This window comes from Polyodon spathula, chromosome 2, assembly GCF_017654505.1.
Source record: "Polyodon spathula isolate WHYD16114869_AA chromosome 2, ASM1765450v1, whole genome shotgun sequence".
NCBI classification, from domain to species: Eukaryota; Metazoa; Chordata; class Actinopteri; order Acipenseriformes; family Polyodontidae; genus Polyodon; species Polyodon spathula.
Window position 1 is genome coordinate 39,680,688 of NC_054535.1, and position 17,762 is coordinate 39,698,449.

Consider the following 17,762-nt stretch of genomic DNA (forward strand, 5'->3'; position numbering starts at 1 on the left):
TCCACTGGTCTTGGACCAGAGATGGTATCACTGTTTTGTACCACAATACCCCCTTTTTAACAAAGTCTGAACGATGATGAACCGAAGTTGAGCAGAGAAGATGGTAAAATGAACCGATCGGTTCCCAGACGCTCAGTGCCTGAACACTAGTGCTGATGTAAAGTACCTTGCAAGGAACAGTTCAGTGAACGCTAGACTCGGTGGTGGTACGCTCTGTACAATACAGTTCGGTGGTGCTGTACTTGTTCTGTTACCTTAGGTACGGTAGGTTCAGTGGTACACTTGGTACAATATAATTCATGTACCCCGGTTTATTAAACCCGGTTCAGTACATATACCATGTCGAGAACGGAGCAAGTCTGTGACCCACAGACAAAAGCAGAAGCAAGCAATCAGACCTAATGCAGAGGTAGCCTAGCAACTGTGTAGTGAATCAGAGTGGCAACCTCGTTTATTGTACAAAATTGTACCTGTGGGAACAGGGTATGCTTGGACAAAAAGTCAAGTATTAAACAAACTATAGGGGTGCCCACCTATAGAGCTTCTGGCAAACGAACACAGTCCTAAAGACTGGGGAAAGCCTGCTGTCAGAGCCGTGACAGCCTTCACAATGGCACTGCATGCAGAGATCAGGTCTATATATGCCCTCTGGTTGGGCATGACTGCGTCACAGGCTCTGGCAAGCAGTCTGTTATATCTATTCAGGTTACAGGGTCTTTATGGATAAATACCCATTATGTAATGGTTATATTTTGTACTTCATAGGGAACAACACAGCAGCTCTTCAGCCTCTGTTTTAGACAGCAAACAGTAAACAAACTAGATTGTGCACACGCACCCTTAGTGAAAGCTACCTGTGACAAACGTGTTTTGCTGCTTTAGAGCAAGCCAGAATCTCATGGGACTGAAATGACTTGCTTAAACAGTATCCAACTTCCTGAAAAAGTGTATTGATTTTTTTATATATACTATATATTATATATATTTTGTTGTGAGACTTGTAGAACAAAAAAGTGAGTTTTTTTTCTCCTTCACTTTACAACGTCATTTCCACGTTTGTTTTATTTAAAGTGTTTAAAGTTAAATTTCAGTTTTCGTTGCTTGTTCTGCTACAAAAAGGCACAAGTAATGTTATTACTGTATGAAAATGTGTCGATGGCCACTGTTTACTGTGAAGAAACGGCAATGGCAAGGAATTAAAAAAAAAATAACAATAAAATAAATAAATAATAATAATGCATTGTCAACTTTATGTACTATATTTCAAGAATAAACAAAACAATTTAACTTGAACTGCTACTTGGCATCCTTTGTTTTGCAGTTAATTCACTGGGGTAAAGTAAGTCCTACACAACTTAGTTCTTTACTCCTGGGATATTTTTCTATTTTAACGTGTTACATATTGCAAGGTCTTGCTGTAAAATAAAGGCGCACACACAAAGGGGCCATGGCCATGCCCCCTGCTGCAATGCTGGCTCTGCCTGCATTCAAAGCAATATAATGGCTTTTATTACTTTTTAAAAAAACTAATGAATATTTAAATTATGAACGAATATCCAAAAATAAAAAAAATTAAAAAAATAATTCTGAAAAGGTCCCCCCACCCCCTTCGATTTTTTAATTTTTTTTTGCATTTCTACATGAATCATAGAAATGGACCTGTTACTAAATAAACTTGCATGCAGATCAAAAGAACATTCACCTTATGTGCCTGGGTTTCCTGCATGTTAGATATCTGAGCTTCTTTTTTAGCAAATTGGCACCTTAATTGCTCAACTTCTTGACGTCTATGCATTAACTCTTCATGGGTTTGCCTCAATATCTCTCGATTCTCGGACTAAAAAGATGAGAACACACATGTTATTGATATGACAGGAAAAACACAAGGACTTGTTTACTATACTAGAAAAAGAGCCAAATACATCAATTATCAGGAAGGGCAAGAGACAACGTTGATAGTTCAATTTACAGTTGACGACATCATTAATGTTAGGTTAATGTATTAGATGTGTACAATGTATCTATCTTTTTAATAAAACAATTTTCCCACATTTAAATATTTTTAAAGCATTATTTTATTTGTCAGAGTAGGCCAGATCACTGTGGGCCATAACCCACTTTATTTTTCAATTCCCCAGTGTGCGTTTGTTAATCTACCACAGATGTGTACCGATTATATTTCAGTACAATCTGCTTAAGACCAAAACAGCAATACAATTAAAACTCACCTCTGCAGCAAGTTTGTGCTGCAGACTTGATATTTGAGCTGCTTTTTCAGTAACCTGGCTTTTAAACTCCTCAACCACTTGCTGCTGGTGCTTCAGCTGAGTCTCGGACTAGGGGAAAAAAAAATAAAAATAAAAAACTGAGATTTATGTCTCTTAATATATTAAAATTGTATTTGACCAAAAATAGAAATATTGGTATTGATCAAATAGTTTTTTTTAGATGTATTCCTACAGCTATGAACAAAGAATAACAATGTATAAGTAAATATACATTTTGCAATCCCCCCCACCTAAAAACATGTATGAAGATTTAAATAACAAACACAATTGCTCCACAGTTATAAAGCAAATCTCACATTTGACAAGATCTCTTCAGAGGTCTTTCTGAGCTGGTCCATTTCTGCTCTGACACTCTTCAATGTTCCCTGCAGCTCGCCTTGTTCCATGGCGAGAGAGGACAACCGATTCCGTTCACCTGTCACCAACTTCAGCTCCTCTGTCACCTGGTTTACCTGAATGATGAACACCAAAAGTATTAAAACTGTAGATTTATCATAAATCATGACTTATTTAATATCTCACATAACCCTTTTAATCTCATTCCTATTCATCGGTCCTTCAAAAACAAAGCTGGAGACAGGATTACAACAGCACGAAAAGGAATAGAATAAAAAAAAAAAAAAAAAAATTAAAAGAAAGTAAATTCTGTCTTACTAGATGTAAACGTTTAGGTAGGATGAAAAACAAGAATGCAAGTTTACTTTTTCTTGTAGTTCTGATTGTCTATTTGCAGTCTGGGTTTTCAGGTCAGTGACCAGTTGCTGCTGCTGTCTCAGCTCTTCCTGAGCAGATCTTAGTTCATCTTGATTCTTTGAAGCCTGCATGAAGATTTTTTTTAATAGTGACAATCATAATGCTGTTAAATTACTTTAAGCACATATTAAGGATAAAAGAAAACAAACAATGCATCATTATAAATTTCATGAAATACCAAATTAAAAACTTAAATTTACAACTTAAACTTGTAAATTGCTTGATTGTTTGTTGCTTGATACACCTACACATATTCTTATAAGTAATCCTTTCAGATCTTCACTGGCTACTTGTCAAATAATGCACCGATTTTAACTGCCTCTCAGGCTAGATGCTGTACTGACCGTCAGCTGGTAGTAAGAGGTTGCATAATTTAGGTCTGAAGATGTGTGGTGACATTTTTTCTACTATACTGCCGTACTGAGAAGGTATACTTTCAGTTTAGAGTGTTCATACCGCAGAAAAATGTTGGTTGATGGCCTCCACGTTGCAGTAAAAATGTCAGTGCAAAGGGTGAGAGGAAGATTAGCTTCCAAGTAAATTGTTATTAATTGGTAATAAATAAACAAATGCGGTTTCTATGTATTATTTATTTTGAGAATAAACATAACATTTAATTTGAAATGTTATTTGGCATCCTTTGTTTTGTAGTTCATTAACTGGGATAAAGTGAGTCCTACACAACATATTCCTTACTTTAAAGTGTTACATATTGTAATGTCTTGCTGTAAAATAAAGGTACACACAGGGATCACACCCCAGTCAGCAATATAATGGCTTTTATTAGTTTTTGAAAACGAACAAAATATCCAAACAAATATTTAAATTGTGAGCAACTATCCGAACATGAACATCCTGTGTCCATCCCAGCACTAACCCTAATAGAATGTTTTATTACAATTTGTCAGTTACAAAAAATATTTGTAATTTCTTTATGAAAGGTGCTATGAGAAAACACCCTGAAAAGAAATGAGAATAAATCACTGACTAGCAATTTGAAGCCTCTCACCATCTCTATGTTTTGATTGTTTTCAGCTCTGACACTCTCCAGTATTTCTTGAAGCGCATCTCTCTCCTTAGTGAGAGATGAAATCTGTTCCTGCAGCTCTGCCAGTTGAAGTTCAGTCTCTAGTCCTTGATCATTGTCTCTCTTCTCAGCCAGATGATCACGTTCACGAGTTACCAACTTCAGCTCCTCCGTCATCTGGTTGATCTGAAAAGATTTTATTAACTAAAATATTTCCTATATTTCTGTATGACTTGTACATTGCGTTTCCTAAGTATGCATACATTAGACAAGGGATAAACAATGATAAAAGGTTGAATTGGTAAACATTTTTTCAGTCGATGGTTTGAATGTTATGAGGTACAGAAAATAATCTAAAGTAACAGTTTCTTTACTGATTCAACACTTTGCGAGTTGCTTATGGAACTTGAATGTCTTCCTAATTGATATTTGTTCGAGAACGAGATTCAATTAATTGTTCATTTGGTAATTGGATTTTGTTTTTGCTCTTGTTATGCTTAAGTTCAAACAGTTAAAATGTTTGTCTCTCACATTGTGGGAATGTGGTCACTAAGAAGATGAGAACACATATTATTGGTATGACAAGCAAATCCTTGTGGTGTTCCTACTAAACTAAAAAAAAAAGAGCCCAGGATGAGGGGCAAAAGTCACGTTGTTAGTTCAATTTACAGTTGATGTCATCTTTAAAAGGTTAGGTTAATGGATTAATTGATGTGTACAATGTATCTCTCTTTAATAAAATATTGTCATTTTTCCACATTATATTAAAATATTTTTAAAGCGTAATTATCTGTCTGAGAATGATGGGTTTACGTGGGAGTAGGCCAGGACACTGTGGCCATAAAAATCGCTTTATTTTTCAATTCTCCAGTGTGCATTTGTTAATATACCATAGACATGTGCGTATTATATTTCACTACAATGTATTCAAGACCAAACAGCAACACAATTAAAACTCACCTCTTCTGCCAGTTTGTGCTGCAGACTTGATATCTGAGCTTCTTTTTCAGCAACCTGGTTTTTAAACTCCTCAACCACTTGCTGTTGGTGCTTCAGTTGAGTCTCAGACTACAAAAAAATGCAATTGCAACTGAGATTTTGTTGTCTTAATACATTAAATATAGTATTTGACCAAAAACAGAAATACAGTTGGTGTCACCTAATTGGGATACTGATAAACTGGGATTGCTGCTTAAATGGGATATAACTCAGTGTGACTGTTCTTCCCAGCGCTATTTATGTTGTTTAATGGGGACGTCACTTCGTTTAATTGGGATACAGTATTTTCAAATAATGAACGGAGATTGCTTTTCAGAGCAAGATCCCGTAGCAGAGTGCAGAGAGCATGTGATTACGCTTTGACTTGCATAAATCACGTTGAACTCTTGATGGAGGAGCCTCCTGTGGTTTCTCAGGCGGCTCTTGCAAAGAAAGTTGCCGTGTCAACATTGCAGGTGCAATTAAATTGTTTAGGAATAAACAAATCATTCACTTGTATTTTAAAATAACGTATTTAACATTTGATGATAATGTGATGCGATTTCATTATTCTTTTCATCAAAAATAAAAAAAACTAAGGTCGTATCAACTGCCTCGTTTAATTGGGACAGCCGCTTACTTAGGGATATTTTTCCTTCTCCCGCGGCATCCCAATAAAGCGGCGCTGACTGTATTAGTATTGATCAAAGATTTGTTTAGATGTATTCCTACAGCTATGAACAAAGAATAAATGTATAAGTAAAATATACATTTTATAATGAAGTAAAAATTTAAATAAAAATTCCTCCTTCAAACGACTTACGCAGCAAGCCTGTCCCGGCTCTGGAGCTGCTCCTCTTTCTTAGCAGAGTGCGATACATGATTCTGTAAAACCCCCCCACCGTAAAAAAAGTATGAAGATTTAAATACATTCATATAGCAAATCTCACAGTTGACAAGATCTCTTCAGAGGTCTTTCTGAGCTGGTCCATTTCTGCTCTGACACTCTTCAATGTTCCCTGCAGCTCGTCTCGTTCCATGGCGAGAGAGGACAACTGATTCCGTTCACCTGTCACCAACTTCAGCTCCTCTGTCACCTGGTTTACCTGAAAATGAACACCAAATTATTAAACTAAATGATATTTATTATAAATGATGACTTTTCATCAGTCCGACACAACTCTTTATCTAAATTTCTAAAAGTTGGAGAGAGAGTTGCCACAGCACAAAAGGAATTAAAATAATAATAAAAAGGAATGCTATCCTACTAAATATAAATGTTTAGGTAGGATAAAAATAACCAGAATCAAAAGTTACTTTTTCGAGTAGTTCAGATTCTCTTGCTGCAATCTGGTTCTTCAGGTCACTGATCAATTGCTGCTGCTGTCTCAGTTCCTCTTGGGTCTCTATGGCCTAAACACACACACAAATAAAATAAATAAATAAAAACCACACACCACGATTAATAATGCAAGAATACTTTCATTTATAAGTTAATACTCACTCGTCCGTGGAGGATTCTAAGTTGAACTTTGTGCTATTTGACCTTCTGAAGCTTGTAGTACTTGAGAAACCCTTTCAGCCACCATAAATAGATACGCACATACTGTACATATAGATCAGGGTTTCTCAAATTCAGTCCTGGGGACCTGCTGTCTGCTGGTTTTCATTCCAACCAAACCCTCAATTACTTAACTAGACCCTTAATTGAACTAATAATTTGCTTAATTAGACAGTTTACTTGTTTTCAGCTTAAACAGTTGCAGTTCAAGGTACTTGTAAAATGTTACAGCTAACTTGAAATATGTAACTGTTCAAGAGCTGAAAACAAGTAAAAAGGTCTAATTAAGCAAATTATCAGTTCAATTAAGGGTCTAGTTAAATAACTGAGAGCTCAGTTGGAATGAAAACCAGCAGCCACGAATGGGGGGTGGTCCCCAGGACGGAGTTTGAGAAGCCTTGATATAGATGAACAGGCACCTCCATCCCAATACTCAAAACCACATGCTAAAGAATGCCCTTCCCAAATTATATCGTAATTGTCTGTGACAGGGCAAAAACCCTGCTGCTGTAAATAGTGTGTGTGTTTATGGGAATGGAATGTTGGCAAGGATTGCGTTCAACCTATCCCTGCCAGCAATCACAATTGTGGCAATTTCCCAATTAGGTATTTGGTGCTAATTGGGGAGTTAAGGTTAAGTTGGGAGTTAAGCCACATGTATAAAAGGAGCCAGAAATCCTGTTTGTTGTAGGAGTTTGGGGGTGAGTGTTTGTGCTGTGATTTCTGTATTGTTTTGCAACCTAGTAGTGAAGGCTAATGCCCAGCCTCCAAGTGATTTATTATTTAGTTTGAACCTTTTATGTTGTACACGCCGGGGGAGCCTGTGCAATTTTACACATAAAACATATGATCACGCATTGCCGCATAATACTGCACAATATCCCTTAAGACCGTTAAAAATGGCGGATCACAACGAGGGGACAAAAAGGGAGCATTAATTACAAATACAGCAGCAAAATTTTTTCCTGAACAGGTTTTTGAAGATGGCGGAAAACTTTTGCAAAACGTGCAATGGACTACCTCACCAAATCACAGAAGCATTTAAAAAGACAAAACCTTCATTGCAGAGAAAATCACAAACGCAGTGTACACTTAATGTGTTTCAACACAACCACAACAGCACAACGTGAGCGCTTGGATGTTGTCCGTGACTAGGTCTTAATTTATGCTGCTGCAAACATCCCGTTATCTAAAATGTACCATCCTTTCGTACGCCAATTTCTAAATACTCAAGTCAAGAATGGTGGTGCAATTCCAGGAGGTTACCAGCTTCAAGACGCATATCTTACAGATGTCTACAAAACTGAGAAAAATAAACTTAAGGACAAACTGAAGGATAACAACGTGTCAGTTCTATTCGATGTAATAACTGACTGACTATGAAGCCCGCTATGTACTTAACATTTTACTTGCCCCACTAGTGAAAGACGGTACTGGGAAGGTGTCCTCCTATCTTGCTAAAACGCACTTCATGCAGAAAGCAAAATCAGAGCACTGTCTCAAGCAGTTAGTCAGACAGTTACAAAACAGCTTATAACAATGTGGTTGTCTTTGACACGGATAATGCGTATACGAAAAAAAACCTTACAAAAACAGTAAGCTCAGGACTGCTTCCCTGATAGTATCCATGTAACATGCCTTGCTCACATAATTAACCTAGTGGTGGTGGGGTTTCGTAAGCCATTCAAGAATGTCAATGGTAAGAGCTTTCTCACACAATGTGCTATATGGCAGGGGGCAGGAAGATGAGGTACTTAATTACCGGAAGGCAAAAAGTTCCCAGTGCAACAATGGCACTAGACCCAGTAGCAACTAGATGGAACAGCTGGTTTGTTGCTGTTCAGTACCATGCAAACCACTTCCAGTACTATCACGGCTTTGTTGAAGAAGAAATGGGTTTATGCGTCAAACTGAAACATGGGAATTGGAAAGAATGCTGTCAGATGAACCCCAATGTTTAATTTTGAAGATTAAGATGCATTTCATTAATGGTGTGTGCAAGCCAATCATTAACCTAATGAATACATTTGAAAGCCAGAGACTGTGCACTCTCTTTACTTTTGAGAAAAAGAGTAGTTCTTCCATTTTCTTTGAGACATATTCAGTTTTTGGAGGAAAACGCTCAAAAGGTTTCTCAGGGTTGAAGATGTCAACAATGTAACAACCGATCAAAGTTGCAAGTTAGAGCACCTGTTTCGTTTGGCTATTGACAACTCAGCTGAAAAACTGAAGTAGTACATCAGTGATACTGAGAGTGGGCAGCCTGCAATTAAGTTCCTGAAATGTGTAAGGATTGTCAACCCCAGAAGAATTCCTGTAGCGTCTCATCCCAAGGAGGATTACGCTTCAACTCCTGGCATCGGTGACATTCCAGAATAGGAGTTTGTTTTGTTTACTGGGAAGGTGGCACCCGACACAATCCAGAGCGCTGAACAATCAGGGGAAATTGACGTTGACATGTTTTGGTCAGCAACATCCAACCGACTCCCAAATATAAAAACAATTCTTTCAGATACATAAATGCTGTAGCAAACATAGCCAACGCTGAGCACAGCAACTCGCTGTACAATCTTGTTCTCTCTGATCGGAGGCGTTCTCTTTCAGAGGACTAACTAAAAAAAGAGTCGGTTTTCCTTTATTTCAATCTTGCAATTCAAAGACTTTACGTCAACATAAAAATTGTTTAGTCTTTGTTGCTTTATTTTAATTTTACCTGCTGTGCTATGGTAGTATGAGAAATACCCAATACAACTGCACAATTTGTTACATTGCACAGTACTTTTGTTTAATTGTTTTTTTTTTATGCACTTGTAAGCATCTAATTTACTGCTGGGTAATTTTGCTGAATATTCCTTATTTAACAACTTTAGTTTTATAATTCACACCTGCTGGGTCTCTTTTCTGCCAGTAACAGCCTAGGCCGTGATCAAATATCCTCTTCCGTGCAGGAAATTCTTAAGCTTTCCAGCACTCACCATATCAATGTTCTTATGCAAGTCATCCTTCATCTGGTTCTTTTCAGCTCTGACACACTCCAGTATTTCCCAAAGTTCATTTCTCTCCTTAGTGAGAGATGAAATCTGTTCCTGCAAATCTCCAAGTTCTGCAGCATCTCTCCTCTCAGCTAGAAGATGATCCCGTTCACTGGTTACCAGCTTCAGTTCATGAGTCCCCTGGTTTAACTAATAAGACAAAAAGTCAACTGATTATCAAAACAAAAATGACATTTCCTATAAGACATCAGGACTTGTATTTGACCATCCCAGTTTAAAGTACAGCAACAAGATATCCAGAATGCAAGCTTACTCTTTCTTGTAGTTCAGATTCTCTCTTGGCAGTCTGGGTTTTCAGGTCACTGACCAGTTGCTGCTGCTGTCTCAGATCTTCCCGCACAGATCTTAGTTCATCTTGATTCTTTGAAGCCTGTATGAAGAATTTTTAATGCTGTTAAATTACTTTAAGCACATATTAAGGATGAAAGGAAACACAGAACACATCTTTAGATAATTTATGAAATACCAATTTGAAAACCTTAAAACAACTTATAAATTGGTTGATTGTTGTGATACGTTTTTAGACTTAAGCTGGTGTCAGGAGGTGGCTGCACATATTCTTAAAAGTAATCCTTTCAGATCTTCACCAACTACCTGTCAAACAATGCACTGATTTTAATTGACTCCATATGGCAGTAAAAATGTGCCACGGATGAGAGGGAGATTAGCTTCCAAGTTAATTGCCATTAATTGGTACTCAATTGTAACTAAGGAAAGGACATTTTTTTTGTATGTGTTCAAATCAACAAATGTATGGATTTATTTAATACCTCCTGATAAAAACTTATCAGCACACACCCAAAAGAATGTTTATTACAAATATTTTGTAACTGGCAAATTGTAATTTCTTTATGAAAGGTGCTTTGAGAAAACACCCTGAAAAGAAATGAGAACAAATCACTGACTAGCAATTTGAAGCCTCTCACCATCTCTATGTTTTGATTGTTTTCAGCTCTGACACTCTCCAGTATTTCCTGAAGCGCATCTCTCTCCTTAGTGAGAGATGAAATCTGTTCCTGCAGCTCTGCCAGTTGAAGTTCAGTCTCTAGTCCTTGATCATTGTCTCTCTTCTCAGCAAGACGATCACGTTCACGAGTTACCAACTTCAGGTCCTCCGTCACCTGGTTAATCTGAAAAGATTTCACACTGAACTAAAAATATTTCTGTACAATTTGTACAGTAAGTTTCCTAAGTATGCAAACAACGATAAAAGGTTGGAAACTTTTTGCCACATGGCTACAGAATCTCCTGAGTTTGTTTGGCATACTTCAAAACAGGATTAAAAGGTGGGCTTTGAGTAATGGCTTCCTTCTTGCCACCCTACCTTACAGGCCAGATTTGTGGAGTGCTTGGGATATTGTTGTCACATGCACACTGACCAGTCTTGGCCATAAAAGCCTGTAACACTTGCAAAGTTGCTATTGGCCTCTTGGTAGCCTCGCTGATCAGTCTCTTTCTTGCTCGGTCATCCAGTTTGGAGAGACGGCCTGATCTATATCCAGACTAGAGAAAGCCATCACGCTGTATAGCCATTTGTATAAACTCAATCCGTGGAGAATTGTAGATATCTGTGTGTGAATGTAAGAGCGTGAGAGTCAGTTGACGCTGGCGGTAGCTAAAGGACAAACACGTGCGGGTCGGATAGGGTTGCGGGGAAGACGACAGTGGTGCAGCGGGTTTGGTGCTGTAGTAAAGGATCCATGTCGGAAGCGGGTTGTTAAAAAAAAAAAAAGGACCTGCACAGGACTCTAACTTGCATTGAATTTTGGGCATGATGATAGAACATGAAAGATTGTCCAGCATTTGAACAGCTGGGTACGTAAATGTAAACCTACTCAATTTGATTACAGGCCTGTCTCTCAGTATAGCTGATACTTGTGCAAGGGAAATAAATGCAGAGGATTAAAAGTGGCAGTTAAACATAGCTGACAGTGGAAAAAAAATACAGAACATTTCACAGGATGTAATTTTTTTGTAAAGATTAGTCCATTAAAATTGTCAAAGAAATATCCAAAATTACATTTTCTATAAGACATCAGGACTTTACCATCTCAGTTTACATACAGCAACAAGATATCCACAATGCAAGCCTACTTTTTCTTGCAGTTCAGATTCTCTCTGTGCAGTCTGGATCTGCAGGTCACTGACCAGTTGTTGCTGCTGTCTGAGCTCTTCTTGAATTCCAATGTTCTGTATAAATAATTGAAGGATTGCAAAGAGAAGAAAGTTTTACAATTCTGTACTTGTTTATAATGGACTACACACTTCTAGACGAGCTATTTCAAAAGACAGGAAAAAACCTTATCATTGCAAAGCAGCTTGAAGCAGTCTAGTTACTGAGCCAATAAAGCACACATGGTCACCAAATGTGTGAATACACCACATCACTGACTGCCAGACATTTTAGGATGCAACAGACTAACCATCTCAACATTCTCCTGCATGTCAGCCTTCAGCTGGTTCTTTTCAGTTTCGACACTCTCCAGTATTTCCTGAAGCGCATCTCTCTCCTTAGTGAGAGATGAAATCTGTTCCTGCAGCTCTCCCAGTTGAAGTTCAGTCTCTAGTCTTTGATTATTGTCTCTCTTCTCAGCCAGATGATCTCGTTCACGAGTTACCAACTTCAGCTCCTCCGTCATCTGGTTAATCTGAAAAGATTTCACACTTAACTAAAATATTTCTGTACAATTTGTACAGTGTTTTTCCTAAGAATGCAAACATTAGGTAAGGGATAAACAATGATAAAGGTTGAAATCAGTAAATTTAGTCACTAGTTTGAATGCCATTAGGCACAAGAAACTATGGATTATTTTGTTTACTGATTCAACACTGAGTTGTTTATGGCAAGTGGATAAATTAAAAACCAAAAGTAGTGAGTTTGATCTAACTTCCTCACAAGTCCACAACTTCACACTCAGATCCAGTAATTTTACTGACAGTTCATTGAAACAAGAGCGACTCAGCTCAAAGACTGATACTATGCAGTAGAACATGTAATGTATCATGAAAGCGACTGGATGTATCTTTTTTTCAAACCATAATAACTTTATTTAGTAAACCTGGAGAGTTCCCACAAAGATCTTCTATATAATAACATAGAAGATCTTTGGTTCCCAGGTATGTGCGTATCCCGACGTGGCATTCGCCGTCTCTTATGTTAAATACTCCAGCCGGTCGAGTTATCCAACCAGTGACGTCACTGTCAGTATGGCAGAACACAATAACAAAGAGCGCTAACTAAACTTAACAGGCTTCTAAATATATTATTCACAAATCACAGATTTAATATACTTTGTTTTAACCTGCACTATATTCATGTCAATTCACGGTTCGATACTTGTTCGATAACAATTGATTGTTAATTTGGCAATTGGATTTTGTTTTTGCTCTTCTGTTATGCTTAGTTCAAACAGTTAATGTTTGTCTCATTGTGGGAATGTTGTCATGAGTTCCTTGGAGTTTGAAATCACACTTTAAATATAAGTTTTTATAAAAGGTCAGTGTTTTGGGCATTAAAATGTTTACGTGCTGTTTGTGATTGGTAAACTCATACATACGCACCAGTGTTGAGAAAATACTGTCTAGTAGGATGTCAGTAAAATTCCCAAAATACCCATAGATATATTATTACATGCACAAAACATACAGAGTATCAAGATCTTCGACACTTGTCTTCCTCTAAACGATCTCTAATCAAATTTTTCTTCACTTGTTGGTGTCCGACAGTCACAGCTTTTGAAATCATACGACATAAAATTAAATAGATGGTAAGGCCATATCTGTTAAATAGCCTATCTGGACATATTTATTTGTATGCTACAATGTTAAAATATATCCAGACTAGAGAAAGCCATCATGCTGTATAGCCATTTGTATAAACCCAATCCGTGGAGAATTGTAGATATCTGTGTGTGAATGTAAGAGCGTGAGAGTCAGTTGACGCTGGCGGTAGATAAAGGACAAACATTTGCGGGTCGTATAGGGTTGCGGGGAAGAAGATGGTGCTGCAGCGGGTTGAGTCCTGTAGTAGCGGATCCGGGTAGGAAGCGGGTTAAAAAAATAAATAAATAAACAAACAAACAAGCAAGCAAACAAATACATTTTCGGACCCGCACAGGACTCTAACTTACATTGAATTTTGGGCACGATGATAGGAACATGAAAGATTGTCCAGCATTTGAACAGCTGGGTACGTAAATGTAAACCTACTCAATTTGATTACAGGCCTGTCTCTCAGTATAGCTGATACTTGTGCAAGGGAAATAAATGCAGAGGATTAAAAGTGGCAGTTAAACATATCTGACAGTGGAAAAAAAATACAGAACATTTCACAGGATGTAATTTTTTTGTAAAGACTAGTCCATTAAAATTATGTCAAAGAAATATCCAAAATTACACTTCTATAAGACATCAGGACTTGTATTTAACCATCTCAGTTTACGTACAGCAACAAGATATCCACAATGCAAGCCTACTTTTTCTTGCAGTTCAGATTCTCTCTGTGCAGTCTGGATCTGCAGGTCACTGACCAGTTGTTGCTGCTGTCTGAGCTCTTCTTGAATTCCAATGTTCTGTATAAATAATTGAAGGATTGCAAAGAGAAGAAAGTTTTACAATTCTGTACTTGTTTATAATGGACTACACACTTCTAGACGAGCTATTTCAAAAGACAGGAAAAAAACCTTATCATTGCAAAGCAGCTTGAAGCAGTCTAGTTACTGAGCCAATAAAGCACACATGGTCACCAAATGTGTGAAAACACCACATCACTGACTGCCAGACATTTTAGGATGCAACAGACTAACCATCTCAACATTCTCCTGCATGTCAGCCTTCAGCTGGTTCTTTTCAGTTTCGACACTCTCCAGTATTTCCTGAAGCGCATCTCTCTCCTTGGTGAGAGATGAAATCTGTTCCTGCAGCTCTGCCAGTTGAAGTTCAGTCTCTAGTCCTTGATCATTGTCTCTCTTCTCAGCCAGATCACGTTCACGAGTTACCAACTTCAGCTCCTCCGTCACCTGGTTAATCCGAAAAGATTTCACATGGAACTAAAATATTCTGTACGACTTTTTAACTGCCTCTCAGGCTAGATGCTGTACTGACCGCCAGCTGGTAGTAACAAGTTGCATAATTTAGGTCTGAAGATGTGTGGTGACATTTTTTCTGCTATACTGCTTACTGAGACAGTATACTTTCAGTTTAGAGGCGCGGTACAGCGGAACAATTTTTGTTTATGGCCTCCATATGGCAGTAAAAATGTGCCATTGATGAGAGGAAGATTAGCTTCCAAATTATTTGCCATTAATTGGTGCTCAATTGTAACTGAGGGAAGTACATTTGTGTTTTTTGAAATTAACACAAAATGTATGGATTTATTTAATACCTGTCGACAAAAGCTTCAGCACACATCTAAAATAATGTTTTATTACAATTTGCCAGTTACAAAAAATATTTTTTTTTATGAATGGTACTATGAGAAAACACCCTGAAAAGGTGAACATATCACTGACTAGCAATTTGAAGCCTCTCACCAGCTCTATATTTTGATTATTTTCAGCTCTGACACTCTCCAGTATTTCCTGAAGCGCATCTCTCTCCTTAGTGAGAGATGAAATCTGTTCCTGCAGCTCTGCCAGTTGAAGTTCAGTCTCTAGTCCTTGATCATTGTCTCTCTTCTCAGCCAGATGATCACGTTCACGAGTTACCAACTTCAGCTCCTCCGTCACCTGGTTAATCTGAAAAGATTTCACACTTAACTAAAATATTTCTGTACAATTTGTACAGTGTGTTTCCTAAGTATGCAAACATTAGGTAAGGGATAACCAATGATAAAGGTTGAAATCACTAAAATTAGTCACTAGTTTGAATGCCATTAGGCACAAGAAACTATGGATTATTTCGTTTACTGATTCAACACTGAGTTGTTTATGACACTTAAATGACTTCCTAATTGATACTTGTTCGATAACAATTAATTGATTGTTAATTTGGCAATTGGACTTTGTTTTTGCTCTTCTGTTATGCTTAGTTCAAACAGTTAATGTTTGTCTCTTATTGTGGGAATGTTGTCATGAGTTCCTTGGAGTTTGAAATCACACTTTAAATATAAGTAGGCTGTAAGCTTGTTTGAACAATGGTTAAAGCCAAATCTAACATCTATGCAATTGATGGAAATTTACCAAGTGAAATTGCTGTTGTTCCTGAAACTGCCCAGAAGATGTGAAATAAATTAGTAGTGGGGTGCTTGTCGAAATTAAATTGTGGTAGTATACAGGGATAAATGTAGATGAGAGATACATAGGACCCCAGATAGTAGTATTTACCCTGGAATGTAAAGTAGGCAAATGTGGGTGGAACAAAGAAAAAAAAAAAACTCCCAGAATGCCATAAGCTATCCAAGAACACCGATGGATGTCATTCAGTTAAGCTCATACACCTATTTGTAATTTAACAAGCCAGGCAGGTATAACAGGACAGGTTTCAAAAGACAATAGCTGCCTGTGCGAAGGTAAGGAACCGTGACTTGACATGAATATAGAGCAGGCTAAAACAAAGTATATTAAATCTGTGATTTGTGAATAATATATTTAGAAGTCAGATTAGTGGTCTGACAAAGTTATGAAGCCTGTTAAGTTTAGTTAGCGCTCTTTGTTATTGTTAGCGCTCTTTTGTTATTTAAGAGAGTTGTTTAAGAGACGGCGAATGCCACGTCGGGATACGCACATACCTGGGAACCAAAGATCTTCTATGTTAATATATTATATAGAAGATCTTTGTGGGAACTCTCCAGGTTTACTAAATAAAGTTATTATGGTTTGGAAAAAAAGATACATCCAATCGCTTTCATGATACATCACATGTTCTACTGCATAGTATCAGTCTTTGAGCTGAGTCGCTCTTGTTTCAATGAACTGTCAGTAAAATTACTGGATCTGAGTGTGAAGTTGTGGACTTGTGAGGAAGTTAGATCAAACTCACTACTTTTGGTTTTTAATTTATGCATGAGTTATTACGTTACGTATTTATTTGTCTGGGGGGGGGGGCAAACATGTTCATCTTAGATCGTGCACCAAAGTGCACCGCATGAAAAGAAAATAGTTGCATGAGAATCTATACAAGGTAAAAATGTGAGGGAGCAAGTACAAAACCTTCTTTAATAATATAGCAGCATTAGTTCAACATCCTGTTTTTGGTTTATTGTCATGCTTTTTATAAAGGTCAGTGTTTTGGGCATTAAAATGTTTACATGTTGTTTGTAATTGGTAAACTCATACATACGCAGCAGTGTTGAGAAAATACTGTATAGTAGGTCATTATATATATGTCAGTAAAATTCCCAAAATACCCATAGATATATTACTATATGCACAAAACATACAGAATATCAATATCTTGATATCACAGCTTTTGAAATCATACGACAAAATTAAATAGATGGTAAGGCCATATCTGCTAAATAGCCTGTCTGGACATATTTATTTGTAAGCTACAATGTTAAAATATATCCAGACTAGAGAAAACCATCATGTTGTGTAGCCATTTGTATAAACTCAGTCCGTGGAGAATTGTAGATATCTGTGTGTGAATGTGACAGCGTGAGAGTCAGTTGACTCTGGCGGTACGTAAAGGACAAATATTTGCGGGTCGGATAGGGTCACGGGGAAGACGACGGTGCTGCAGCGGGTTGAGTCCTGTAGTAGCAGATCTTGGTCGGAAGCGGGTCAAAAAAAAAAAAAAAGTAAATTAAATACATTTTTCGGACCTGCACAGGACCCTAACTTGCATTGAATTTTGGGCACGATGATAGGAACATGAAAGATTGTCCAGCATTTGAACAGCTGGGTAGGTAAATGTAAACCTGCTCAATTTGATTACAGGCCTGTCTCTCAGTATAGCGGATACTTGTGCAAGGGAAATAAATGCAGAGGATTAAAAGTGGCAGTTAAACATATCTGACAGTGGAAAAAAAATACAGACCATTTCATAGGATGTAAATTTTTTGTAAAGATTAGTCCATTAAAATTGTCAAAGAAATATCCAAAATTACATTTTCTATAAGACATCAGGACTTGTATTTGACCATCTCAGTTTACGTACAGCAA

The 17,762-nt window shown here is 37.4% G+C and overlaps 1 protein-coding gene across 1 annotated transcript in view; it reads right to left on the reverse strand.

The window, feature by feature from the left end:
- Positions 1-17,762, reverse strand: part of LOC121326546 (centromere-associated protein E-like) — a 71,278-nt gene that overhangs the window by 13,958 nt on the left and 39,558 nt on the right. Inside the window, exons 36-51 of the mRNA XM_041269886.1 lie at positions 15,192-15,395; positions 14,466-14,678; positions 14,136-14,231; positions 12,084-12,308; positions 11,755-11,850; positions 10,587-10,790; positions 9,914-10,030; positions 9,583-9,789; positions 6,364-6,459; positions 5,997-6,152; positions 5,029-5,136; positions 4,051-4,254; positions 2,990-3,106; positions 2,585-2,740; positions 2,229-2,336; positions 1,703-1,837 (exon numbers count right to left, since the gene is read on the reverse strand). Coding sequence (XP_041125820.1) covers positions 1,703-1,837; positions 2,229-2,336; positions 2,585-2,740; positions 2,990-3,106; positions 4,051-4,254; positions 5,029-5,136; positions 5,997-6,152; positions 6,364-6,459; positions 9,583-9,789; positions 9,914-10,030; positions 10,587-10,790; positions 11,755-11,850; positions 12,084-12,308; positions 14,136-14,231; positions 14,466-14,678; positions 15,192-15,395 — 2,442 coding nt within the window. The remainder of the gene's footprint in view (positions 1-1,702; positions 1,838-2,228; positions 2,337-2,584; positions 2,741-2,989; positions 3,107-4,050; positions 4,255-5,028; positions 5,137-5,996; positions 6,153-6,363; positions 6,460-9,582; positions 9,790-9,913; positions 10,031-10,586; positions 10,791-11,754; positions 11,851-12,083; positions 12,309-14,135; positions 14,232-14,465; positions 14,679-15,191; positions 15,396-17,762) is intronic.